Source organism: Nematostella vectensis, chromosome 4 (assembly GCF_932526225.1).
Source record: "Nematostella vectensis chromosome 4, jaNemVect1.1, whole genome shotgun sequence".
NCBI lineage: Eukaryota > Metazoa > Cnidaria > Anthozoa > Actiniaria > Edwardsiidae > Nematostella > Nematostella vectensis.
The window spans coordinates 18,389,721-18,416,771 of NC_064037.1; the positions used below are offsets into that span (position 1 = coordinate 18,389,721).

Below are 27,051 nucleotides of genomic sequence, written 5' to 3' on the forward strand. Positions count from 1 at the left end.
GAGAGTATGACTATGGGAGGGTGGTGAGAGTATCTATGGGAGGGAGGTTAGAGTATCTATGGGAGGGTGGTGAGAGTATCTATGAGAGGGTAGTGAGAGTATCTATGGGAGGGAGGTTAGAGTATGACTATGCGAGGGTGGTGAGAGTATCTATGGGAGGGAGGTTAGAGTATCTATGGGAGGGTGGTGAGAGTATCTATGGGAGGGAGGTTAGAGTATCTATGCGAGGGTGGTGAGAGTATCTATGGGAGGGAGGTTAGAGTATGACTATGGGAGGGTGGTTAGAGTCTGACTATGGGAGGGTGCTGAGAGGATGACTATGGGAGGGTGGTGAGAGTATGACCATGGGAGGGTGGTGAGAGTATGACCATGGGAGGGTGGTGAGAGTATGACCATGGGAGGGTGGTTAGAGTATGACTTTGGGAGGGTGGTGAGAGTGTGACTATGGGAGGGTGGTAAGAGTGTGACTATGGGAGGGTGGTCAGAGTGTGACTATGGGAGGGTGGTCAGAGTGTGACTATGGGAGGGGAGTGAGAATATCTATGGGAGGGTGGTGAGAGTATGACCATGGGAGGGTGGTGAGAGTATGACTATGGGAGGGTGGTGAGAGTATGACTATGAGAGGGAGGTGAGAGTATGACTATGGGAGGGTGGTGAGAGTATCTTTGGGAGGGAGGTTAGAGTATCTATGGGAGGGTGGTGAGAGTATCTATGAGAGGGTAGTGAGAGTATCTATGGGAGGGAGGTTAGAGTATGACTATGGGAGGGTGGTTAGAGTATGACTATGGGAGGGAGGTGAGAGTGTGACTATGGGAGGATGGTGAGAGTGTGACTATGGGAGGGTGGTGAGAGTGTGACTATGGGAGGGTGGTTAGAGTATGACTATGGGAGGGTGGTGGGAGTATGACCATGGGAGGGAGGTTAGAGTATGACTATGGGAGGGTGGTTAGAGTGTGACTATGGGAGGGTGGTGAGAGTATCTATGGGAGGGAGGTGAGAGTATCTATGGGAGGGAGGTGAGAGTATCTATGGGAGGATGGTGAGAGTATGACTATGGGAGGGTGGTGAGAGTATGACTATGGGAGGGTGGTGAGAGTGTGACTATGGGAGGATTGTGAGAGGATGACTATGGGAGGATGGTGAGAGTGTGACTATGGGAGGGTGGTGGGAGTTTGACTATGGGAGGGTGGTGAGAGTTTGACTATGGGAGGGTGGTGAGAGTGTGACTATGGGAGGGTGGTGGGAGGATGACTATGGGAGGGTGGTGAGAGTGTGACTATGGGAGGGTGGTGGGAGTTTGACTATGGGAGGGTGGTGAGAGTGTGACTATGGGAGGGTGGTTAGAGTATGACTATGGGAGGGTGGTGAGAGTATGACTATGGAAGGGTGGTTAGAGTGTGACTATGGGAGGGAGGTGAGAGTATCTATGGGAGGGAGGTGAGAGTATCTATGGGAGGGAGATGAGAGTATCTATGGGAGGGAGGTTAGAGTATGACCATGGGAGGATGGTGAGAGTGTGACTATGGGAGGGTGGTGAGAGTATGACTATGGGAGGGAGGTGAGAGTATGACTATGGGAGGGTGGTGAGAGTATCTATGGGAGGGAGGTTAGAGTATCTATGGGAGGGTGGTGAGAGTATCTATGAGAGGGTAGTGAGAGTATCTATGGGAGGGAGGTTAGAGTATGACTATGCGAGGGTGGTGAGAGTATCTATGGGAGGGTGGTGAGAGTATCTATGGGAGGGAGGTTAGAGTATCTATGCGAGGGTGGTGAGAGTATCTATGGGAGGGAGGTTAGAGTATGACTATGGGAGGGTGGTTAGAGTCTGACTATGGGAGGGTGCTGAGAGGATGACTATGGGAGGGTGGTGAGAGTATGACCATGGGAGGGTGGTGAGAGTATGACCATGGGAGGGTGGTGAGAGTATGACCATGGGAGGGTGGTTAGAGTATGACTTTGGGAGGGTGGTGAGAGTGTGACTATGGGAGGGTGGTAAGAGTGTGACTATGGGAGGGTGGTCAGAGTGTGACTATGGGAGGGTGGTCAGAGTGTGACTATGGGAGGGGAGTGAGAATATCTATGGGAGGGTGGTGAGAGTATGACCATGGGAGGGTGGTGAGAGTATGACCATGGGAGGGTGGTGAGAGTGTGACCATGGGAGGGTGGTGAGAGTGTGACCATGGAAGGGTGGTGAGAGTGTGACCATGGGAGGGTGGTGAGAGTGTGACCATGGGAGGGTGGTGAGAGTGTGACCATGGGAGGGTGGTGAGAGTATGACCATGGGAGGGAGGTTAGAGTATGACCATGGGAGGGAGGTTAGAGTGTGACCATGGGAGGGAGGTTAGAGTATGACTATTGGCAGGTATCGGTAGATTGAATTTTGTACAAGATAACAATACAAAAAGATAGGTCAACAAGTTTATTCTCAACTCCCTGACCAAACATTGTTTAATCTAGAACAAACTTCTTAATCCATGACATCAAATGCACGTACGAGTCAGATGTCTGAATTGGGGGTGGAACTAGTATACCCTATTGCCTTACAGTAAATATGTTACATCCCAAGCAATTCATATTTTATCATTATAAATTCCTACCCCATGCTTCCTTGAAAGATTGAATACACTTTGTTCCTATTGCAGATTTTAAATTTTACAATTTAGGAAAGCAGTACTTATCCTACACTAATAAATAGTTAAAAAGTTGTGCAGACGTTATGCTTTGAAATAATAATTATTCTACTGCGTGCCATAGAACCGCTTGCCTCCCTCACAGCCATTCTGGACTCGCCTAGTGTAATGAGGGAGACTAGACCAAGGCAAGGCTAATTTCAACAAGACTGATATACATATATAGATTATCCAAAAACTTTCTAGTATTACATTTAGGATTAGTATATGAAAATTCACTTTTGTTTTGAATCATTTCCCCTATGTATATTGTAATAGGGCCACTAATAGTCACGGGTCACTCGGTTTGATATTTATACAAATAGAGCAAACCGTAGTTGTAAGGACAACCCAGCCAATTATCCACAAATGCACAAGTTAATTAACATATAGAGAATGACTATTCAATAGAGTGATTTTGATTAACCTGTGAACTACACTTTAGTGTATTACACAGCCTTTGACTATCACACGTTGTTTCACGAGTTAATGAAAACCAGTCTATATTTGTACGATGCATTTCGCGAATATCATATTCCAATATGAAAGTTTTTAAACCCTAACATCCAATTTGCAGATTTGCCGATATCCCAGCTTGCTTTATCTTTCTAATGATCCAGGTGGTTCTTTAATTTGAAAAAAACTGAAATTGCACACATTTTTCTCTTTTTTTCTCTTCGTTGATTAGTTTACTTCCATCCAATAGCACGGCTTTCAAGAAGGGCAATCAGTGCAATGGAAAAGATATACAAGGTTCCGATCAGTCCTGCCATCCAGATCTGAGAAGAACAACACATACTGAGAATGGTGCACAGTGAGAAGACAAGGGCTAGGTTGGGAGAAAGGCAGGGTGGGTGGGGATAGATAGATGCTTACCTCGTAGTAAACAGGATTCTACTGTGCTTACCTCGTAGTAAACAGGATTCTACTGTGCTTACCTCGTAGTAAGCAGGATTCTACTGTGCTTACCTCGTAGTAAACAGGATTCTACTGTGCTTACCTCGTAGTAAACAGGATTCTACTGTGCTTACCTCGTAGTAAACAGGATTCTACTGTGCTTACCTTGTAGTAAGCAGGGCTCTTCTTTGCTTACCTTGTAGGTGTGTCTCAAGCCGACGAGTCCTACTGCCCACTGGATCAACACGATGACAGTGACCTCAGCAGAAAAATACCACCGCAATTCACGGAAGTATACAAGTGCAGCGAAGATCCCCAAGCAAAGAGTGTTGTTCATGGTACCAGCACCGTACAGCTGTGGACACAGTTAGACATAAAGTTAGACATGAAGAGTTGACATAAAAAGTTAGACATAAAGAGCTCTTTAAAACTTGGGTATAAAGACATTTGTAGGCTCACCTGAGAGAATGTCATAGACACATTCTCCTTTTTCTTCTTGGAAGCAAAAATGAGCGAAGACAGAAGTTCCGAGGCGTTTGAGCATAGGGGGGTCACCACGAATGACACGTAGAAGGCTGAAGAGGAGGGTGAGAAACATTCACATAAATATTATTATTATCCATTAATGCTTTTCAATGTTTGGTTCTGGTTCAATTACTGCCTGTATTCTCGTAAATAATTACTATCCATAGTAATAATAATTTTATTACTTACAAAGCGAAAAATTAATTATGTTTATATAATCTAATTCATTACAATGTCTTTATTTTATCTTGCATGACATTCTTACATTACAATAATATTGCAATCGATTTATAAACAATAAAATCCCCTCCCTGTCTTTCATTACCATTAGACCCTGAAACGCCTGTAAAATATAGGCCCAACTCCAAAACGTCAGAAATGCAAACCAAACATCACCAGACCCGCATACTCAAATTCTTCCAAGGCATAGATGACCTTCAAAAGCGCATCCAAGCAATGTAGTAGAATTGACTCTTTTCTCAAAATATCAACCTTGATTTCTGACCAATTCGTACACAAATGCTTTAACACAGAAACATTTCTATTTACGAGCTATATCAGTAGCTTGTAAATAGATTGTAAATAGCCCTTGTAAATAGCTCTTCATACCCTTCGTACCCTTTCACTGCCCGCCTCGATTAGCCTTAGCTATTTTCAGGCAGCAATGCTGTAAACTGATTTAAAATTGTTAATAGGAATATTGAGTATATTGTAAGTATGCCCTTTAGCAACCAATCAGACTAGTTAGACTTAACCCTTTCACTCCTGGGTACTTTTGAGCAAAATTGTAAGAAAAACAGACTGAAAACAGAAACCTCCCCCCCTATTTCAAGTCCAACACTACCAGTTAAGCTAAGCTACCGCTGACCCAAGACGGTATGCCTTGAAGTTTCCAACAATGCACTGCGGTGCCTTTTCTTTGTAGCGATGGCACTGCTACAGCCTGTTGCTTACAATAGTTTTGCTTGTAATTTGCTTAAAAATTACAGCTTTTTTTGCCTTAGGACATCATTACAGCTATTTTTGCCTTAGGACATGATAAAGTCTATTTGGGCAGAATTAATGCTGTGCTTATGGATGTTTGCACGCTGAGGTTGATTCAATGGGATAATTCCTTGTCTGGGCTTCACCAAGTGAGAAAGGAATTTTCTAGGGAATGGCCTCATACTCTCCAATGTGGGCCATCTTTGCTACCCAACCTTATTCAAAAATTGTTTTCAGGCTTATTCTGGGTTCCTTGGTCTGGAAATGTTTTGTTTGGCTTTGGGGCAAAGAGACTGTTCTGATTCTGGGGGAGGAGATTGCCTGCCTGTCTGTCAAGGTGTTTCCAAGACTCCCATGATGCAGTGCAGGCATGCAAAATAGGCTAAACATGGTGACTGGCGTATCAATATAAATATCTTCAACTCTCAGTATTTCTAATAATAAAGTTTGTATATATTTCTTAAAATTTGGTTTGGAAAGATCACGCATCTCAGGTGGAATACTGTTCCAGAAATTGGCTCCAAATTTGCCGAATGATTTTATTTCTTGACTTAGTCTTGAATGTCCTATAAAGTACTATGAATATCACTAGAGTGGACAAATAAATTTAAAATATTTACAGGGGCTGTCTTGTTATGAAATTTCCTTCATTAGGACAGAGACATATCGACTGGAAGAATATTTGAAGATACAAACAGGGGAATAGCACGTGTGTTATAATGGCTACAGGGGAATAGCACGTGTGTTATAATGGCTACAGGGGAATAGCACGTGTGTTATAATGGCTACAGGGGAATAGCACGTGTGTTATAATGGCTACAGGGGAATAGCACGTGTGTTATAATGGCTACAGGGGAATAGCACGTGTGTTATAATGGCTACAGGGGAATAGCACGTGTGTTATAATGGCTACAGGGGAATAGCACGTGTGTTATAATGGCTACAGGGGAATAGCACGTGTGTTATAATGGCTACAGGGGAATAGCACGTGTGTTGTAATGGCTACAGGGGAATAGCATGTGTGTTATAATGGCTACAGGGGAATAGCATATGTGTTATAATGGGTAAAGTTGATTAGGCGTAGGGCACGCTTTTGTAGAATAAGCAGTTTTTCGAGGTGTGTCTTGTGTGTCTGGACCCATGCTACAGTACTATTCCGTAAGACAAACAAGGAGCAATTAAAATTGGTACAGTAAATACTCAGTAGAGTTGCTTTAGGTACAAAATGTCGAAGCCTAGCTATAATTCCTACAACTTTGCTAATTTTGTAATCTACATGATGCTTCCATGATAAATTACTATCAATAATTACACCTAGATATTTCAAATATTCTTTGCATTCCAGGGCATGATTTGTGTTGGTATAATAATAAAAAAACTTACAGCTGATTGGGATATAGGAGTGGTTTGTGTTGGTATTATAATAAAAAAAAACTTACAGCTGATTGGGATATAGGAGTGGTTTGTGTTGGTATTATAATAAAAAAAACTTACAGCTGATTGGGATATAGGAGTGGTTTGTGTTGGTATTATAATAAAAAAACTTACAGCTGATTGGGATATAGGAGTGGTTCCTCGTGTCAGTTAGAGAGCTAAGTACGTCACACATCGGGTCAGCAAAGATTGTCACCTGTTATAAATATGAACACATTTAGTTCCGTGCTTAAGTCTTAAACACCAGCAAGTAGAAGAAAAGACAGAGGGAAACTGCTTATAACTGGATGTTTTAGAGAGCTGAATTAATTAAAGAGCTGAATCAGAACTAGTTAAATTAGAGAGGGTCTTACCAGGCCGACACCCAAGACAAGGAGACCCACAGACTTGAAGGTCAACATAGCCTTGCTCTCCTCCTTTTCTTCTTCCTCGTGTTCCTCAGCCTCCTGATGACAGGAAAGAACACAGAACGTGAACACAGAACGTGAACACAGAACGTGAACACAGAACGTGAACACAGAACGTGAACACAGAACGTGATGGTTTTAGTTAATTTATTTAGTTTTAGGGACTATCCGAGATAAGTCAGATGTTTTTTTTATAAGGCTTTTCACCCCGAAGCCAAAAAAATTAATTCCAGGTCATACAGGCCGAGAATAGCAGTGTAACCGATTTTGGAATCAATTTGGTTTCAGAAAAGACAGCATTTAGGAGTACTGTGGTGATTCATTTGAAATTTTTTTTTTCTCATCCATGCAAAGCCAAACAAGAAAAAATCACTATGAATCCACCTTTGCTTGCAAATATCCATTAGCACAGCACTCAATTATGCCCCAATGGACTTCATGATGTCCTAGGACACTCTCCCAGCAATATGCTCATAGCTGTATTTTTGATAAAAAATACAAGAAACCATTAACTTGTGCCCACGAAAACGCAGAAACGATACAAAAACGATAACAAGTTCTATAGCACATGCGTACTGGCGAGCCAAGTGGACTGGACCTGAGTTATCCACCATCGTTTTCAAAAGGTTCCGTTTTCGTCCGTACCCACGGCACCAAAAGGATATCCTTTTCAAATTGTTCCACTCTGGATACCATTTTCATATCGTTCCGTTTTCTGTCATTGTTTTTGCGTTTCTGTGTGGACGATACCCGTATCCGTAACAAAAAGGTTGCGTTTTCAAACAAAAACGGATACGTGGGGACGGGGTCTGAGTGCGGACCTCTGTAAACCGCAGGAAGAAAACATGGACGACAAACTACGACAACTTTTAAGTACAAAAGAGTGTTGAAGAATATGTGACAAAATACGACAACTTTTAAGTACAAAAAAGTGTTGAAGAATGTGCGAAAAGTGTTTGCAGTCCATTCTCTACAAAAACAAGAGCAAAAATTGTACTTGAGAAATCAAACACATTGCGCGCTCGTTTGAATTGAAAAATAAGGGGTCGTACACACTAAGAGGTTGTCCACACTAACACAGATTCAAAAGTATAAGGATTCGTTACGCCAAACACGCATCACTTGAATCGCGTCCACACTATCATTTTCGCAGCGTGTTCGCCTGGATCCAGCTGTTCACACTAACATGGATTCAAACGTTTGAACACGCTGAAAGGTATGGGGTGACGTCATTTTTATGATATGCTCATGATCAAAGCAGCGCGCGTCTGCGATATGAGGCCACACTACGGACCAAAGTATATAGATTCATTTTGATTCACTTTCGACAGTGTTTCCAAATTTATACGGATTCGCTGGATTAAGCAAGCGTGTTAGTGTGGACAGAAGGCCTAAACGCATCAAAAAGTATATGGATTCAAACAAATCCGTGTTAGTGTGGACGGCCCTTAAAATTAAAAAATGTGAGCGTGCGCTCTTTTGAAATGGCTTCATTATAGTGTGCGCGTGTACAAACAACGAATTTGAAATATTCACCGCTTCAAAACCTATCTATTCCTCACTATTTTTCGTTGTTTCAAGAAACAGCTGTTGATAAGGCTATGTTTGCTTCTATAGTGTGTTATCAGCCACTCTAGAACTCTATTGTAGCATTTTGGTCTCTCTCTACGGAGCTCTTCACTCAGTGATGTCAAATGCCAGCTTGCCTTAGGCAAGTCCCTTTTATAGTGCGCGTTTGTAATTGTAAGTGTAACTCTTAGAATTCAACTTAGGGAAAGGGAAGGTCAGTGGGCTTATCAGCTTAGACCCCAAGGGTCTTAACAGTGACGACTTTTTTGTAGTAGGAACCCACGTAGAGATGTGTAAATTCTTTTTATCCATGTTGTAATTGCGTCTCGCACCACTATTCTGATGTAAATAAGCTTCACCTTCATCTGCCCTGAAGAAGTCTTATTAAAGACAAAAATTTTGCAGAGTCGAATACCAGTTTTTGGTGTAATGTATCACTAAAATTTAAGGACATCGTTAAAAACATATTTAGCCTTAAAATGTCCCAAAAATAAGAACGGCCCAATCTCAACTGAAAATTAGATGTTCTTGTATAAAAAAAGAGTGCATCTATGAAAATTGGAAGGGTGAATGTTCATTTAATCAAGAAATGGCTTTCTCTTGATTCAAAATATTGTGCTTTGCTTGAGAGTCATTGAGGAAAACGCAGAAAGGTTATGATTTGGCTCACCTCACTCATCTCAAAGGATGCTTTGCGTAGTGGTGCCTAGGTAGAGATATGGTTACGTGGTTAGGCATAAGACGGGGTTACCAATGGGTTAAAAGAGAGCATTTGGGTTTAGCCTCCAGGGCCCAGCCACAGCTAGCTACACTCTCCATGATGGACTCAAGGTTTGATTACGTTATAACCTCCTTAGGACTTACAGTGCACAACAATCAACAAAACAACACTTAAAGAGTAGTGCAATTAGTACTGCATTGTTTTATGTGCTTACATAACTTCTTGGTATTGATGTTTATGTTGACTTATTCTTTACAGTGTTATTTATTTCATATTTTAAGATATTTGCCAGATCAATGGCTACCTTCTCATCGGTGGTCTCTCCCAGAATGGGGTCACGCTCGCTTGCTTCCTTAGTCTTCATTCCAGATCCCAAATGCCAGGCCTTGAAGTACTTTTTCTGGACATGTGCTGTGACCAAACAAGGCATTTGGTGAATTCATTGACATGTTTAGAAATGACATGATACATTTATATAAACATGTCAGTCATAAGAAGATACTATTCATTGAATTCATTGACATCTCAGTCATAAGAAGATACTATTCATTGAATTCAATGACATGTCAGTCATAAGATATTATTCATTGAATTAATTGACATGTCAGTCATAAGATATTATTCATTGAATTCATTGTCATGTCAGTCATAAGAAAATACTATTCATTGAATTCATTGACATGTCAGTCATAAGAAGATACTTAAAGTACGTAGAGTATGTTATTGCCTTTCATACCTTCCTGGGCTTTCTGGTCTTCAGCGGAATCTATGTCATCACCACCAATTTTCTCTGGCACACGCTTATTAGCCATCAAAACAAAGTGGTGTAGAACCCGACGCTGGATTCTAAAAACACAGGAATACACTCAATAATGAATCATCGCTCATTAGAGGTGACCAGCGGAAAGGTGAGAACTAATATGATTGTTACTCACCGTTCCTGTCTGTGCCTGTCAGCTCTCCGCTCTGCTGCCTTGCTATCATACATCTAAACAAGCACACACAAGACATAAAGGAATCATTAAACAAGCACACACAAGACATAAAGGAATCATTAAACAAGCACACACAAGACATAAAGGAATCATTAAACAAGCACACACAAGACATAAAGGAATCATTAAACAAGCACACACAAGACACATAACAGAATCATTAAACTAGCAAACACAAGACATAAAAGAATCATTAAACAAGCACACACAAGACATAAAAGAATCATTAAACAAGCACACACAAGACACATAATAGAATCATTAAACAAGCACACACAAGACACATAATAGAATCATTAAACAAGCACACACAAGACACATAACAGAATCATTAAACAAGCACACACAAGACACATAACAGAATCATTAAACAAGCACACACAAGACACATAATAGAATCATTAAACAAGCAAACACAAGACACATAATAGAATCATTAAACAAGCAAACACAAGACATAAAGGAATCATTAAACAAGCAAACACAAAACACATAATAGAATCATTAAACAAGCAAACAAAAGATCATAATAGAATCATTAAACAAGCACAGACAAGACACATAATAGAATCATTAAACAAGCAAACACAAGACACATAATAGAATCATTAAACTAGCACACACAAGACACATAATAGAATCATTAAACAAGCACAGACAAGACACATAACAGAATCATTAAACTAGCACACACAAGACATAAAAGAATCATTAAACAAGTACACACAAGACACATAATAGAATCATATGTATTAGAATCATCAACACATACAAAACATATATTAGAATTCTTCTTTGGGGTTAACCCTTGAGTTAATTCAATGTTCACATACCAAGAATGCAAGATATGCGATGAAGGCAATAAAGCAGACTATCATCATGGCAAGGGCGGCCTTGCCTATATAGGCAGGTTGAGGACCAAACCTGGTGGCACCAAATTTCCAATCCGCTATTTGGACGATGCTATTACAAGAAATTACCAAAAATTATCATGTTGAAAAAGTCAAGGAAAGATTTGCAATCAAAGAACATGCCATTTACCCCAGCATTAAAATGAATAAAAAATATTACTCAGAAAGCTTTACCTATGTGAAGTAACAAAAATATCTCTTATTGAAGATTCAAAGATGAATCCCAAAAGAATACCTTTACTGGAAGCTGTTAAAAACATTGATTTTGAAATCTCTCTTTTTTTTAATAATCACTTTTCCATGTTCAACTCTATAAGGCATTTGTAGAGTTTTCTTTCCAAATTGTGCAATTCCAGAAAACAACCATACCCCGCACGGGGGGTATGGATGTTTTCTGGAAATTATTGTCTTGGTACACAATTTTTGGTTATAGGCTGCTCAAAGTTCTAATGAAATCCTACCTAACAACAAAGCAATGCATTCTGGATTAGATGATTCAGCTCCTTTATTATGATAGTAAAGACAGAGCACTTACAAGTACGAAATCGAGGTGCCCAGCATGATATAGACAGCAGTAACCACATCTGGTAGGACTGTCACACCCTTTGGAAATAGATAATGTGAATGTCAGGTGCGTACACAGGGGGATGAGCAGGGTGCGCGTGCTTGGTGGCCAAAAATAGGGTCATTTCTTACTAAGGATTTTTCAAATACTATGCTTTTTTCCTATGATACCTATGACTGTGCACCCTCCCTTGGCCAATCCTGGGAACCTGCCTGAATGTGATAGGAAATTGCGAGAAAACTAATGAAATTACACTTAATTTTTTTGCGTCATTTCATCTTCCGAATTCATGAAAATAAGTGATAGGAAATGGATCGAAAGGGATGTGCAAATATTAAGTGTGTTTGCAAAAAGCCTTTGGGTGAAATATTAACCTCATAAGGGGTTGAATTGCGCTACTCATATTCATAGATTTTTATGGAACTCAGTTTGTTTCAGTTTTGATGATTAGTGCACATTTTAATTCCTTGTTTTACTTGATTTTATTGTTCCAAAAACGCAAAAAAAATGACCAGGTTTTTACTGAAATTGTGAAATCCCAACAATATCTCAATAAAAAGCCTTTTTTGACAAAGATACTTTCTGGCTGCTAAAATCCAGAATGCACGCAACTTTGCCACCCAAAAAGTGACATGATTTCTTAGTTCAATTCACCTATTCTTATGTTCATATGTACGGTAGGAGAAGTGCTTACCTGCTTAGTACAGCTTAACTTGCCATATCCAGTCTTTTCGATAGCCTCTCCATGTCGGTTAAGGTCACATCTGCCAATCAAAACACTTCCTGCCCAGGCGGCTGTCAGCAACATAATGGTACTACCAGCCAGAGTTCTAGAGAACACAAAACAAGGACTTAAATTTGGGATTTGCCCGTGGTACGGGATGATGTAGCCGGCATCCTCGGGGACCCAGGTCGTCACGGAGATCGGGCACACAGGGAGCGCGCGAGAAAGAAAGGGCACTTAAAGATGCCATTGGGTAACTGCTCTGTAAAACCCATTACTAAAAACTAAAACAAGCTTGCTCTCTGATTGGTCTCATTATATAATTAAATTAAAATGAGACCAATCAGAGTGATCCTTGTGAATTAGAAAAGCAGACAGACCTCATGCTCAAAAACACTTCACAAACACCTGAATAACAAAGCCTACTTGGTTTGGTAAAAGTCTCACGATCAGATTTTGCCTGGAGTCTGCAAACGGTTGTGCAAGCAGGGAGAAACTTGGGCACAATATCCGATCATGTAACGGTAATATACATTCTGCGTACATCGGAGAATGCCGTGACTGATAGGATCTTCCAAGAGTGGACACATGACTTTCCAATTATTTTCAGGACCGAGGTTCTTGTTAGAAATGAACGATTTTGTGCATCATTGTGATATGAAATATACAGCAGGTACTGTCATAGTACTTCTAGACTGTGACAAGGCTCATACTCATTTCGAATGCGCTTGTTTTCACAATCAGAATTATTTTGCACATCAAATTAATTAAATAAAGAGTTAACACCACCCTCTCACCCCATCTTGACATCACCCTCTCACCCCACCTTGACATCACCCTCTCATCCCACCTTGACATCACCCCTCTCATCCCACCTTGACATCACCCTCTCACCCCATCTTGACATCACCCTCTCACCCCACCTTGACATCACCCTCTCATCCCACCTTGACATCACCCTCTTACCCCATCTTGACATCACCCTCTCACCCCATCTTGACATCACCCTCTCACCCCATCTTGACATCACCCTCTTACCCCATCTTGACATCACCCTCTTACCCCATCTTGACATCACCCTCTCACCCCATCTTGACATCACCCTCTCACCCCACCTTGACATCACCCTCTCATCCCACCTTAACATCACCCTCTCACCCCACCTTGACATCACCCTCTCACCCCACCTTGACATCACCCTCTCACCCCACCTTGACATCACCCTCTCATCCCACCTTGACATCACCCTCTCATCCCACCTTGACATCACCCTCTCACCCCACCTTGACATCACCCTCTCACCCCACCTTGACATCACCCTCTCACCCCACCTTGACATCACCCCTCTCACCCCACCTTGACATCACCCCTCTCACCCCATCTTGACATCATCCTCTCACCCCACCTTGACATCACCCTCTCATCCCACCTTGACATCACCCTCTCATCCCACCTTGACATTACCCTCTCATCCCACCTTGACATCACCCTCTCATCCCACCTTGACATCACCCTCTCATCCCACCTTGACATCACCCTCTCATCCCATCTTGACATCACCCTCTTACCCCATCTTGACATCACCCTCTCACCCCACCTTGACATCAACTTCTTACCCCATGCCAACATTTAGCTTGTCCTGGGCATCAGCTCCGAGTCCAGACACTATGATGATAGCAGAGTCGGGGACGGCGCCCAGAAGAGGCAGCACCATACCACCCACGATAGAAGCTGGCAGGCCAAGGTCCAATAAGAGCTCTGCCCCATCTGGAAGGCAAGGAGTTAGAGATGACTAAACATTCACAGTGGAACCTACATATAATATAAGGAGTTATAGATGACTATACATGTACAGTGGAACGTACATATAATATAAGGAGTTATAGATGACTAAATATGTACAGTGGAACCTACATATAATATAACGAGTTATAGATGACTAAACATGTACAGTGGAACCTACATATAATATAACGAGTTATAGATGACTAAACATGTACAGTGGAACCTACATATAATAATTAACCAAGCTTGAGGTCTGTTTGGAGAAATATCAGACAAATTCAAGACAAGGTCTTAAACATACAGCCCAAGGCTGCAGGCCTTGGACACAAATCAACTTTGGCCTTGGTGCGACTTTTAGTTTAGTTTATCAATCATTTCAATAAAGTGAAAAAAGTGAAAACATTCAATATAAGACAACAACATACCAAACATGAGTAAAAAGATGTTTCAGACGTAAAAAGAAGAATCATCCTTGGGCCCAAAAATAAATGAAAATCGAAGCAAAGATCTACTTGTATTATTTACCGTTCAGTGTTGTTTTCATCGTTGTGACAAGCACTGTGATATACGGTAATTTAAAGACTTTCCGAGTTATTTCTTCCTGTTTTCACGTGTAGGAAGCTACAGGCTTTATCTTAAAGGTACTATAGATAGCAAAAATAAGAAAAAAAAATCTCAGATGCCAGTCTTCACAGCATGAATGGACTGTTTGGTGTGAAAACTCCACAGTAAAGAGAACAAACTTCTGAAGTAAAAGAAAACGCCAATTGCTTTGTGCTACTTTATGATGTTTGGATGGAAATATTGCATTTACAAAGAAGCTGTGATATCTAAATGATACTCTTTTGGGTATTTGCACCCCTTGTTATTTATTTATTCATTTGTTTGTTTGTCCAATATAAATAAGCTTTGTATTTTTTGGCTATCTTTGGCACTCGTCGGCTTGTTTTTTCTTCTGGTCAAAATTTTCTTTTACAATCTTGTCAGGATAACACAACTCGGACTCAAAGTGCTCATCGGTGCCAACTTCTAAGACGTGTTGGTTTGTTTTTTTGTTGATTTTGTTTTAGCAAAATTTGCACGACCGCCCAAAACATAACTCAGAGATTACCCTGGAAACCAGAGGCTGCAAGAGTTTTTTTAGCAAAGCGAGAGTTTTTCGAGAGCCCATTTGAACCCCCGCCCCCTAGCATGCTGGGAAAAGTGGACATTCAGCCTCTGGAACCCAGGGTACTCAAAGATGAACTTTGCAAGATAAATATATTATACCCATAACTCACCAGAGATGCACTTTGCAGCCACTCCCAGGATAGCTCCATAAAATACCATCAATAGGAAGTTACCAGTAATCTGGAAACAGAACAAATTATCCTGAATATTAAAACAAAAATAATTTCTAAATAAAAGCAAATTAATTATGCACAGGTCATCTATCTAAATGGGGCTGCTACAGATTCTAGGCTTGACTATATATACTGTTGCTACAGCATATCTTTCATGTGCAGCTAGTTTATTCATGACAACTGTTTCACAGTTCTTCTTTACTACGAAAAAATTATTTGAAAATATTTTTTCTTATAAAAATAATTGTTGCATGTGAGTTTATTGTAGGCTTTGTACACTCTTTTTTTATAATAACCTTTTTCATATGAACGTCCAGCCTGAGATTTCAGCAAATTTTAAGAACATGCTAAGAACATGCCGAGAATCAGAAATGTTTTTTTTTGTTTTAGTCCTGATGTGTTCTAAAATGCAGAATCGAATTGTGCTTATAGTAACAACCGTTTATTACTATTGATCATTAGTGTAATTCTCTTCCTAATAATTCATTGGGTATTATATTCTTATATACACTAAAATTTAAAAACATGGCTAAGAACATATTCAGCCTTAAAATGTCCCAAAAATAAGGACAGTCCAGCCTCAACTGAAAATTAGAATTTTTTTTTATAAAAAAAGATTGTATTAAAGAATCTACTGTATTCAACCCTCTGGGGAGAAGGGCTATAAAGGATTGATATGCATAGATTCTACTAGAATAATCACTTCAATGAATTTCTGGTTCAATGCTATCAGGTCAATGAATCGTATAGGGAAGAAACAAAACTTAAAAATGGTAAACAATATTGCTCAGTCAGGATGACCAAGAAGCCAAGCCACATCTGGCAATGATGCAGAAAAAGAGACGCAAAAGATCACACACTCAGCAAGAGTCCACCCTAGCTCACTGAATTAAAATCTTGATTGATTTAGACTGTTCTAGAAACAATGCTTTTATTAGAAATAAGTATTACTACAAAAACAATGATCATTAAAAATTGCCCTAGCCTTGAATTGTTTTAGAACCAATCATGGTCTACAATAAATATAAGTTAACAATAGAGTAGAAATCAGTTAGCTGAGTGACTTCCAATAAAAATATGGTTTAATAATAAAAACGTGTACACATCTTTATGTAACAAAAGATTTTAACAAAAATAGCCAAACTGAATCCCTGGCTGAACGTGGTCAATAACATAGAACTAATGATATTCAGAAATGTCTAAAAAGACGCCTATTTTACGAATTGTGAGAAGGCAAAATGACAAAAGAACGGTGGGAATTTTTAAATATAAATAGGCATCCTTCCTATAACTGGTCGGACGTGACTATTCCGCTAGAAAGACGCTGGTACAATTTTATGATTTCAATATTTTTTAATTGTCTCAACAAGTATACATGTGAAGGTCGATATTCTGAATAAATTTGAAATTATTTGCACTGGGAATTATGTAAAAGAGAATCTTGGAGAAATATATCGGAATCTAGCTAATTTTTAAATGGCTATGGTTTTGAAATAGCAGAAGTCTTTCTAGATGTTATGACTCACTTCCAAGTGTTCAAAATTCTTAGTTTCGAGGGCTGTATTTTAGCTGTTGTGTGTGAATAAATAATGACATCGTGAGGAGTTAAATCTAAAACTAAAAGATAAATTCCATGTTTTTTTTGCTTTTACTTATATGATAAAATTGGCATATTGGAAACAAGATACCTTTTTCTGCAATTTTCTTACTATTTCGACTTTCTATCTGGATTATTTCTTTACAAACAAAAGCCGGCTTGTTTACAAAATCAATAATCTCGAGAAGGTAAAATTCAAATTTTTTCTACCAAAGCAAAGGATGCATGCAAATATGGCAGTATTTGCTATAAGGGGAATTTTAAGATTTAATAAGTTAAAGAAAAGTTTTAAAGAATTAGTAGTTTGTTATTTTGGTTCAAAATTTGGAAATTTGGAGTCACTAGAATTATCACCAGAAAAATTACGAAAATAGAATTCTGACTCCGTAATTTCAGCCCGTAAATCAAACACCTGAAGTCGGAAAATACTTTTACAGATTGCTGTAGATTTTGACTTTTACTACACTAAAATTACACGGGAGTTACACCCGCCTTTCGAGCACCGTTGATTGTCATAGTGTTATTTTTCCTTATTCAGTAAAATAGTGGTTCCTCCTTAGCTGCTTAGTTCTGATACATTAAAAACAAAAAAATATATATATCTTTATCACATCTCTGCACTCTAACTATTATCGAAATTAAGGCTACTTCAAGATCTAGAGTTATTTTCGCTTCGAGAGGAAGGTGAAGATGATTCGAAGAGTAAAATTCTTCTCGAATACTTAAAAGTACACGAAACATAAAAAGCCAGTGAAGCATAAATGCAACCATACAAGTAAAATAATGTTTGACTTTAATACCAGCTCCCCTATGCTCGGAATAATAACAATGGCTATTTTGGCTAAAGATGAATCCATATAACATATAAACAACATGATCTCGTCTTACCGTAGACGAACAGGGGTAAATGCCATTTCTTTCTTCCAAACAAGGCGCGACTTTCTCAGACTTATTGTTCTCTCCGGAGCCATTTTTAGCTTCTCCTACCGACTAGAAATTAGAAGGGTTCGATTATGAGCTCGGGATACTCCCAGATACTCTTAAAAAAACATAACAAATCGTGGTTTAAACAAGCAAATGGGCAACTTTGGCAGAGTCAAACTCACCCGGCGAAACAGCGGATGCGACTCGCTTGGGCAGAGCGTTTGAAACGCAAGAAGAACGAAAAGAACTACGTACAGTGCCTTCACCGAGAAAGCCATCTTGAAAATACTCACAGTACTTCGGATTGCCCGGGATTTGAGAGCCAAAACCGAAGCCAAGCGGTTTTTACGGATGGAAGGAAGGATAGCTTCTCTAGTAGGCGGGGCGAACACCGATGCTCGACTCCCATTGATGCGATCACCGACTCGCATCTAATATATGCGCGAAAACATGCCCTTTTATCGCATCTACTATTCTGCACTATTGTGTACAGCTCTTGATTGAATGAACATTCATGTGTGCATGAAATAGCATGCAAAAATAACACTGGAACTGGGATTTGAGCATGCATAAAATGAGCTGTAGAGCTCATAAAAAAACATTTTTTTTTTATAAATAGGAGGAAATAAAAGTAACAATATTCAGGACCAGCAGTATTGCAGGCCAAATAGCCAGAGAAATGCATTTTCTATGATACAGAAACAATCAAGAGAAATTTATGCATGCCGCCATGTTAGCGATACATAAATTGGAAACAGCTGAGGCAAATGGGCATTCTTGATGAGAATAATTTAAGATTAATTTATATTCTAACTCTATCGGCATAACCGAAATCTTATTTATGTTAATTATTACTGTTTTTAGTCAGATTGTTTCTAGATATCATAAATAAACAAACTTTCTAACCCAGCCCTCCCTTCCAGACCCACAACCCTCTCCCCAAAGTTTTTTTTTTGGCGCCCGCGCGAAGCGGTTTTCCACAAATAGTACCAGTCTTCAGACAATCTTCCCGTCCAATATGGAAGCCATTGCTTGACAATTACTTATTTTAAAAGAAAAGAAATAAGTACAGAGACCATTCACTAAAAAGACATCACGTATTAACTCAAGCGACCCTATGGACCACAAAGTGCTATTACGGGCGATTCTCGATAGCGCGTTGGTAAGGATTCTAAATCAAACGTTCGATTTCTTACTTTGTGTGGTGTCAGTCAGACAAATTACTAACATTTTTGGTCTTTTTATAGAAAATTGAACCAATCGAAACCGCTTTTTCAGGGTAAGGAACTGCACCCCGTTTAGTTATAGTATTTAAAAATAGCGTTTGAATCGATTCAATATTAAAAACTAACTTAGCTAATCACTTAAGTTATAAGAACTTAAGTACGTTATTAACTTATTTACTTATATATAGTAAAAAACCCTCTATTGCTCACTTCACTAGTAGGTGTAATATAACAAGCTCTATTGCAGTAATGGTGAAATAATGATTCTAAAGCTATCCATTTGCTGTCATGGGTCATGACAACAAAGACTGCTATTGGCATCAGAGCAAATCATGGACAACATGTTATCAATCATCAGACAAAAGGGAGCATTTAGCTGAATCCTCAGCATGTGGCCTCGCTTTTCAAGTGAATTTTACACACGACACACAGATTTTTTAAACTCTATTTTTGTCGCTCTTCTAGTAAATTTGTCATATAAGATATAGTGAATTTTACATACTACACACAGCTTTTTTAAACTCTATTTTTGTCGCTCTTCTAGTAAATTTGTCATATAGGATATAGTGAATTTTACATACGACACACAGCTTTTTTAAACTCTATTTTTGTCGCTCTTCTAGTAAATTTGTCATTTAAGATATAGTGAATTTTACATACTACACACAGCTTTTTTAAACTCTATTTTTGTCGCTCTTCTAGTAAATTTGTTATATAGGATATAGTGAATTTTACATACTACACACAGATTTTTTAAACTCTATTTTTGTCGCTCTTCTAGTAAATTTGTCATATAGGATATAGTGAATTTTACATACGACACACAGCTTTTTTAAACTCTATTTTTGTCACTCTTCTAGTAAATTTGTCATATAGGATATAGTGAATTTTACATACGACACACAGCTTTTTTAAACTCTATTTTTGTCACTCTTCTAGTAAATTTGTCACATAGGATATAGTGAATTTTACATACTACACACAGCTTTTTTAAACTCTGTTTTTGTCGCTCTTCTAGTAAATTTGTCAGATAGGATATAGGTCAGGCACACTAGGTTGGAGCTGTAGGTAATCTTTGTATACATTAAATCATATCAGAACCAGTTTATTTTTGTGATTTGAAGCCCTTTTGCTGTGAAAATGGGTTTAAAAATATGATAATAATCATCCATGCTTTCTCTACCAAAAATAAAATGTCGTGAAAATTTGGATGAGCAAAAAAAGCCTTTGGGTGAAGTATTACTGTTTGATATACTTTATGGAAATACCTCGTCTATTAAGTCCTCTGATGTACATATAGTACCATAAGTACTATAGTTGAGTTGAACAATTCTGAACTGTATTTATAGATTTTTGTGGAACCAAATTTAGCCCACTCATGTTTTTGTTACAGTTTTAATAATTGAAGCACATTTTAATTCCACTTGGTTTGTTTGATTTTATTCTCCAAAACTCACAAAATCGCGAAAATAAAGTGACCTGGTTTTTATGAAAATAGCGAAATTGCGATAATAAAGTGTCACAAAATATGGCGAAAATCGCGAAAATGTAAGTCGCGAAAGTGTAATAAGGTAGTTTGTGTATTTGCAAGGGTTGTCCAATACATAGACAAATCTTTGCATGACATTGTCTGAAACAATCATATTAGCGTATTAGAGAAAATCGAGGTAAAACAATGGAAGGGAACAATGCCATGTATATTTGTGTTTGCCAGAGTATTGGACTATTATCTGGTATTTGCTTTAGCAGTTTCACAACTTCAAACACACATTCAATGCAGACTTTCAATTCAGAGCTGTAGTTTCACCCTTGCACCACCAGCAGAAGCCTTATCATAGCTTGGATAGCATAGGCTTTGCCACTCCAGAGGCTTGTGGTGGTAAAAGGGTTTTAGCCATCATCTTACCAAGGTCAAAGTCATATTGAAGAAAGTTTGTTCTCCCTCCCCCCTCAGCAGATGCAAAGTAAAGGAAGAAAAAAATTTCAAGAGATTTCCAGGAATGGTTTTATGAAAATGTTTAACTAAGATCTGATTTATCAAGTACCCCAGCTGACAATCTTGACTGTTTCCATAATCAGATAAAGGGGCATAAGCTATCTTATAATATTAAGATATTGATAACAGATAAGGGGGCATAAGCTATCTTATAATATTAAGATATTGATAACAGATAAGGGGGCATAAGCTATTTTATAATATTAAGATATTGATAACAGATAAGGGGCATAAGCTATTTTATAATATTAAGATATTGATAACAGATAAAGGGGCATAAGCTATCTTATAATATTAAGATATTGATAACAGATAAGGGGGCATAAGCTATCTTATAATATTAAGATATTGATAACAGATAAGGGGCATAAGCTATCTTATAATATTAAGATATTGATAACAGATAAAGGGGCATAAGCTATCTTATAATATTAAGATATTGATAACAGATAAGGGGGCATAAGCTATCTTATAATATTAAGATATTGATAACAGATAAAGGGGCATAAGCTATCTTATAATATTAAGATATTGATAACAGATAAAGGGGCATAAGCTATCTTATAATATTAAGATATTGATAACAGATAAGGGGGCATAAGCTATCTTATAATATTAAGATATTGATAACAGATAAGGGGGCATAAGCTATCTTATAATATTAAGATATTGATAACAGATAAAGGGGCATAAGCTATCTTATAATATTAAGATATTGATAACAGATAAGGGGCATAAGCTATCTTATAATATTAAGATATTGATAACAGATAAGGGGGCATAAGCTATCTTATAATATTAAGATATTGATAACAGATAAGGGGGCATAAGCTATCTTATAATATTAAGATATTGATAACAGATAAGGGGGCATAAGCTATCTTATAATATTAAGATATTGATAACAGATAAGGGGCATAAGCTATTTTATAATATTAAGATATTGATAACAGATAAGGGGATATAAGCTATCTTATTATATTAAGATATTGATAACAGATAAGGGGCATAAGCTATTTTATAATATTAAGATATTGATAACAGATAAGGGGGCATAAGCTATCTTATAATATTAAGATATTGATAACAGATAAGGGGGCATAAGCTATCTTTATAATATTAAGATATTGATAACAGATAAGGGGCATAAGCTATCTTATAATATTAAGATATTGATAACAGATAAGGGGGCATAAGCTATCTTATAATATTAAGATATTGATAACAGATAAGGGGCATAAGCTATTTTATAATATTAAGATATTGATAACAGATAAAGGGGCATAAGCTATCTTTATAATATTAAGATATTGATAACAGATAAGGGGGCATAAGCTATCTTATAATATTAAGATATTGATAACAGATAAGGGGCATAAGCTATTTTATAATATTAAGATATTGATAACAGATAAGGGGGCATAAGCTATCTTATAATATTAAGATATTGATAACAGATAAGGGGCATAAGCTATTTTATAATATTAAGATATTGATAACAGATAAGGGGGCATAAGCTATCTTATAATATTAAGATATTGATAACAGATAAGGGGGCATAAGCTATCTTTATAATATTAAGATATTGATAACAGATAAGGGGCATAAGCTATCTTATAATATTAAGATATTGATAACAGATAAGGGGGCATAAGCTATCTTATAATATTAAGATATTGATAACAGATAAGGGGCATAAGCTATTTTATAATATTAAGATATTGATAACAGATAAGGGGGCATAAGCTATCTTTATAATATTAAGATATTGATAACAGATAAGGGGGCATAAGCTATCTTTATAATATTAAGATATTGATAACAGATAAGGGGGCATAAGCTATTTTATAATATTAAGATATTGATAACAGATAAGGGGGCATAAGCTATCTTATAATATTAAGATATTGATAACAGATAAGGGGCATAAACTATTTTATAATATTAAGATATTGATAACAGATAAGGGGGCATAAACTATTTTATAATATAAGATATTGATAACAGATAAGGGGCATAAGCTTATGATAAGCTACTGTAATATTGAGAGCATTTTTCTGACCCACAGCTGCTTGGTACAGAAAGAAAGTGACAATGTTGATGTCGAGGCATTATTTCTCAAGCTGTTCAAGCCATTTTGGGTGAAGCTTCCAGCAGTAAGTTCCATTGTTTTACATTATCCTATCCTGCATTATCTATTTATCATGACTGCCTGTTGAAGAGGGGTGAGGGGTAAAACTGTGACAATACAGTCGATTGACAAAGGGTTGTCGTCAAATGGCTTAGTGACTAAAAGATAAGCCTGCATGTAAGCATGGGTAAAAACCACTGAAGTGCCTAGCTGCATATATTAGCCACTGCATAACTTCAGTATATGCGGTATACTCAGCAGCAGACATGTAAGTTAAGGTCATGGCAATTAATGTAGTCAGTATCCAGAGGTGTGAGCCAGTCATCACTAACCGCTCTTTATTTCTTTCAAGAATCCTGCAAGACTATCCTAACAGAGTTCTTTATGTTTCTCAGGAGTCCCGCAAGACTATCCTAACAGAGTTTTTTATGTTTCTCAGGAGTCCCCCAAGACTATCCTAACAGAGTTCTTTATGTTTCTCAGGAGTCCCGCGAGACTATCCTAACAGAGTTCTTTATGTTTCTCAGGAGTCCCGCGAGACTATCCTAACAGAGTTTGTGGCCTACATTCATCAGCAGAATAATCTCAGAAGAATAGAGTTATGTTTTGGTTTGCTTGCAAGTCTTGTTGCAAATAGTGTAGTATTACCAAGGTTAGTAAGGATTACATTTTTTTCATAGTATCATTGTGCTGCAAATTCATATTTTTCCCCCATTTGTATTCAAATTTGTTCTGGCAGAATTGTGTTTGTGTTTATGGTGGATTAACCTCCTTCTCTATGCCCATATCAAGGTCTGTGTGTGAGGCTGTTTTGAAGTCAGAGCATCTGAAATTTGATGATGAAGTTAAATGGTGCAAATCATTTCAACTTTTAAGGGTAATTTCAGGCGGTACTGACTACAAGGTAAAGTTTGACAATCTATTACATACCAGTAATAACCCTTCACTTTGTGAATCTATTCAGAGACTATTAGGTGTACAGGGCAGATAGTGGATTCATGTCTTCTGATATTAGGGTAGATGTACATTCCAGGTAGAGGTCTGATGTCGTCTTGTATTAGGGTAGGTGTAAGTCCAGGTAGGGGACTGATGTCTTCTTGTATCAGGGTAGGTGTACAGTGCAGGTAGGGGACTGATGCCTTCTTATATAGGAAAATAGTTATTGATGTGGCTTGCATGATAGTTCACCATGATTATTTAGACACTAATCATGCAAATGTGTGATTTGTAGCTGGAAATCTACAGATGATTAGCATAAAAGTGCCTTCCTTTGTGAAATCCATATCCAATTTCACAAACATTGTTTTGTTTATTTCATTCTATTGTTTCTTTCAAAAATTGGTTTTAATTATTTATCATCTTCTTATTTCTATTTTGCTACAGGGCTGCCGAGATGTACTTAGTCTTGTTTTTCAAAAATTTAATTTGATTCCAAAAGAGCCAGACCCAGCCTATACAGACCGCATAGAATGTGCAGTAAAGGTATGAGAGAGGGTCACAGGGGAGAGAAAGACATACTTGATATAGTTCAACTTTTTGCCTTAATTACATATCCCAGAAAAGAGACAATGGTATTCCTTCATACCATGTTTAGTTTTTTTATAAACTTTATGTATGTGTACTGTTGTACAGGGTAAGTGCTTAAGTGGGAAAGGCTTTGAATATATAGGCAGGGCTTCTGGAATTACGCACATGTGCAGAAACGTGTAATTTGGCTTTTTCCGCGTAATCCGCATAATCCACAAATTCCCACGTAATCCCGCGTAATTTGGTTAAATTTTGAAAGACAAAACATTTAATTGCACAGCTGATGTGTTCTTTCAGGGTTTATACCTCTATTTCTTGTAGAAAAAGAGAGATATTCTTCGTAAGAGTGTGATATTTCGAACTGAATTTTGAAAACAAATAAAATGACTAGGTGCTCTTTGCTAAACAGCGAAGGCCTAGGACTAATAATAAAATACCTTTTTTAATTGGCTGGTGGCTAGGAGCCAATAAAAACTTGCCTAAGATATTTTCACGCAAAAAATAACCTTTTCAAGTTATTTCATGCTTTCCTTCGGTACAAAATGTAGTTTGGGCGTAGCAGTTGATATTCCGTGTAATTTAGTGCGTAATTCAGTAAAGAATCCCACGTAATTTTGAGTTTTTTCACGCGTTATTCCAGAAGCCCTGTATAGGGGAAAGTTCATTTATTATCCCGAGGTGGGATGTGAGGATACTGTGGGGGGGCCTTGAGAAATTTTTTAGGTCTAAAGGGGGGGTGGTATCGAAAGTGTATGGATTTTAAAAGGGGGGTCACTGACTCCTTTGGGTGTTGTCTCTACTATATAATTTGACGAAGTTTCTAATTAGACTTCTTGGCTTAACTTGTCTCGGTTTGTGGGCAGTTATTTGGCATGAACAATCCAGGAGTCCAGGATACATATTAAGCCACCTTTTATCTATGCAATGCAAATCTGTTTCTAATCAGACTTCTTGGCTTAAGTTGTCTCGGTTTGTGGGCAGTTATTTGGCATGCACAATCCAGGAGTCCAGGATACGTATTAAGCCACATTTTATCTATGCAATGGAAACCTGTATACACCCTAAATACATCTTTTTTTTTTATGGTTTCCGCTATATAATATTAAAAAGTGCTTATGTTCCATATCTAAAATATAAACAAAAAATTTTAATGCTATAAGCGATTATTCTCCATCATCATAATCCTCGTTTCTCTTTCTGAGTATGCCTTTCTTTGCTCCTTCTTTCTTCGATTTTCGAGAGGGGAGGGCACCGAAAATATGGGGGAAGCCTAAGGGGGGGGCATGGTCAACTAAATTTATCCCTTACTTTTATCAAAATCCTCATGCCCCCCCTCAGGATAATAAATGAACTTTCCCTAGAAAGAAAATGAATGAAATAATTTCTTAGGTGTGTCTTATTTCCCCCAAAGAAAACCTGAAAAAAGCACACGTTTTCACGCAATAAGTTACACGTCTCATTCTGTTTGCTATGTCAACCTAACTCTATTCGTTTTGCCAATAAGTGACAGTATATTTATGCTGTTTAAACACTGTGACATCTTAACTTTATTCATTCTGCCGACAGGTTGTACAGTATATACTTGACAGGAAAGCCTGTCTTCTTCCAGCCTACTTTGTAATTAATGAGGTAAGTTCATGTTTGCTAGGGAATCAAAGTATAGCAGACCTTGGAGGTGCATCTACAAGGTGTTTGGGGGATTTAAAACCCTTGAGATGCCAAGGAGAGAAACTTAAAAAGAGAAGGGCAAGACTTCCCCGAGGAACGTAGGATGTGGAAAGTAGCTATTTCCATAGTGCCACCTAGCAAAAAGCTAGATCCACTCCTGGATCTGTTCTTTATGTTTCTGAGTATGATTGATATCTTTACTGCAGATCTTTAAAGATTTTCCTGAAGGGAAGGCAACCCCACATTGGGTAGGTATAAAGTTGAGCTCAATATCATCGTTGCGTTTTTGATTGGCTTAGTGCACATAACACAACACTATACATGTCATGCAACACTATACATGTCACGCAACAACTTCTGGTCTAAAAAACAATTTGCCTCTAATTATGTCGACTGTTCCTCATTATTGACGGCTAATAACAATTTATAATGATAACGATTTTCGTGTTTTTG

At 38.1% G+C, this 27,051-nt stretch overlaps 2 protein-coding genes across 3 annotated transcripts in view; one reads left to right on the forward strand and one right to left on the reverse strand.

The window, feature by feature from the left end:
- Nucleotides 1-2,406: 2,406 nt before the first annotated feature.
- Nucleotides 2,407-18,453, reverse strand: LOC5506471 (sodium/calcium exchanger NCL1). 2 transcript variants are annotated; one of them, XM_048727207.1, is made up of 16 exons: nucleotides 18,233-18,453; nucleotides 18,015-18,116; nucleotides 15,467-15,536; nucleotides 14,018-14,168; nucleotides 12,372-12,507; nucleotides 11,648-11,715; nucleotides 11,035-11,164; nucleotides 10,142-10,194; nucleotides 9,943-10,052; nucleotides 9,511-9,617; nucleotides 9,156-9,191; nucleotides 6,863-6,955; nucleotides 6,624-6,705; nucleotides 4,026-4,141; nucleotides 3,763-3,921; nucleotides 2,407-3,448 (listed from the first exon to the last, which is right to left on the reverse strand). In XM_048727207.1, exons 1-16 carry the CDS (start codon nucleotides 18,326-18,328, stop codon nucleotides 3,359-3,361), a joined length of 1,599 nt encoding a protein of 532 aa, XP_048583164.1. In that variant the 5' UTR covers nucleotides 18,329-18,453; the 3' UTR covers nucleotides 2,407-3,358. The 2 variants fall into 2 exon arrangements, with proteins under 2 accessions (XP_048583164.1, XP_048583165.1); XM_048727208.1 differs by lacking the exon at nucleotides 9,156-9,191.
- Nucleotides 18,454-19,035: 582 nt separating this feature from the next.
- LOC5506452 (mediator of RNA polymerase II transcription subunit 23) overlaps nucleotides 19,036-27,051 on the forward strand; it is an 85,945-nt gene continuing 77,929 nt past the window's right edge. Inside the window, exons 1-8 of the mRNA XM_048727198.1 lie at nucleotides 19,036-19,212; nucleotides 19,298-19,329; nucleotides 23,341-23,428; nucleotides 23,931-24,055; nucleotides 24,196-24,307; nucleotides 24,787-24,885; nucleotides 26,497-26,559; nucleotides 26,805-26,846. Coding sequence (XP_048583155.1) covers nucleotides 19,168-19,212; nucleotides 19,298-19,329; nucleotides 23,341-23,428; nucleotides 23,931-24,055; nucleotides 24,196-24,307; nucleotides 24,787-24,885; nucleotides 26,497-26,559; nucleotides 26,805-26,846 — 606 coding nt within the window. The 5' untranslated portion in view covers nucleotides 19,036-19,167. The remainder of the gene's footprint in view (nucleotides 19,213-19,297; nucleotides 19,330-23,340; nucleotides 23,429-23,930; nucleotides 24,056-24,195; nucleotides 24,308-24,786; nucleotides 24,886-26,496; nucleotides 26,560-26,804; nucleotides 26,847-27,051) is intronic.

Bases quoted from the DNA above. Each gene is read 5' to 3' on its own strand.
- LOC5506471 (XM_048727207.1), bottom strand. From the start codon at position 18,328: ATGGCTTTCTCGGTGAAGGCACTGTACGTAGTTCTTTTCGTTCTTCTT. The intron at 11,165-11,647 runs GTAAGTGCTCTG...TTCTTGTAATAG, and splicing joins GGCACCTCGATTTCGTACTT to CATCGTCCAAATAGCGGATT. The intron at 3,922-4,025 runs GTGAGCCTACAA...CTGTGTCCACAG, and splicing joins TGTCTATGACATTCTCTCAG to CTGTACGGTGCTGGTACCAT.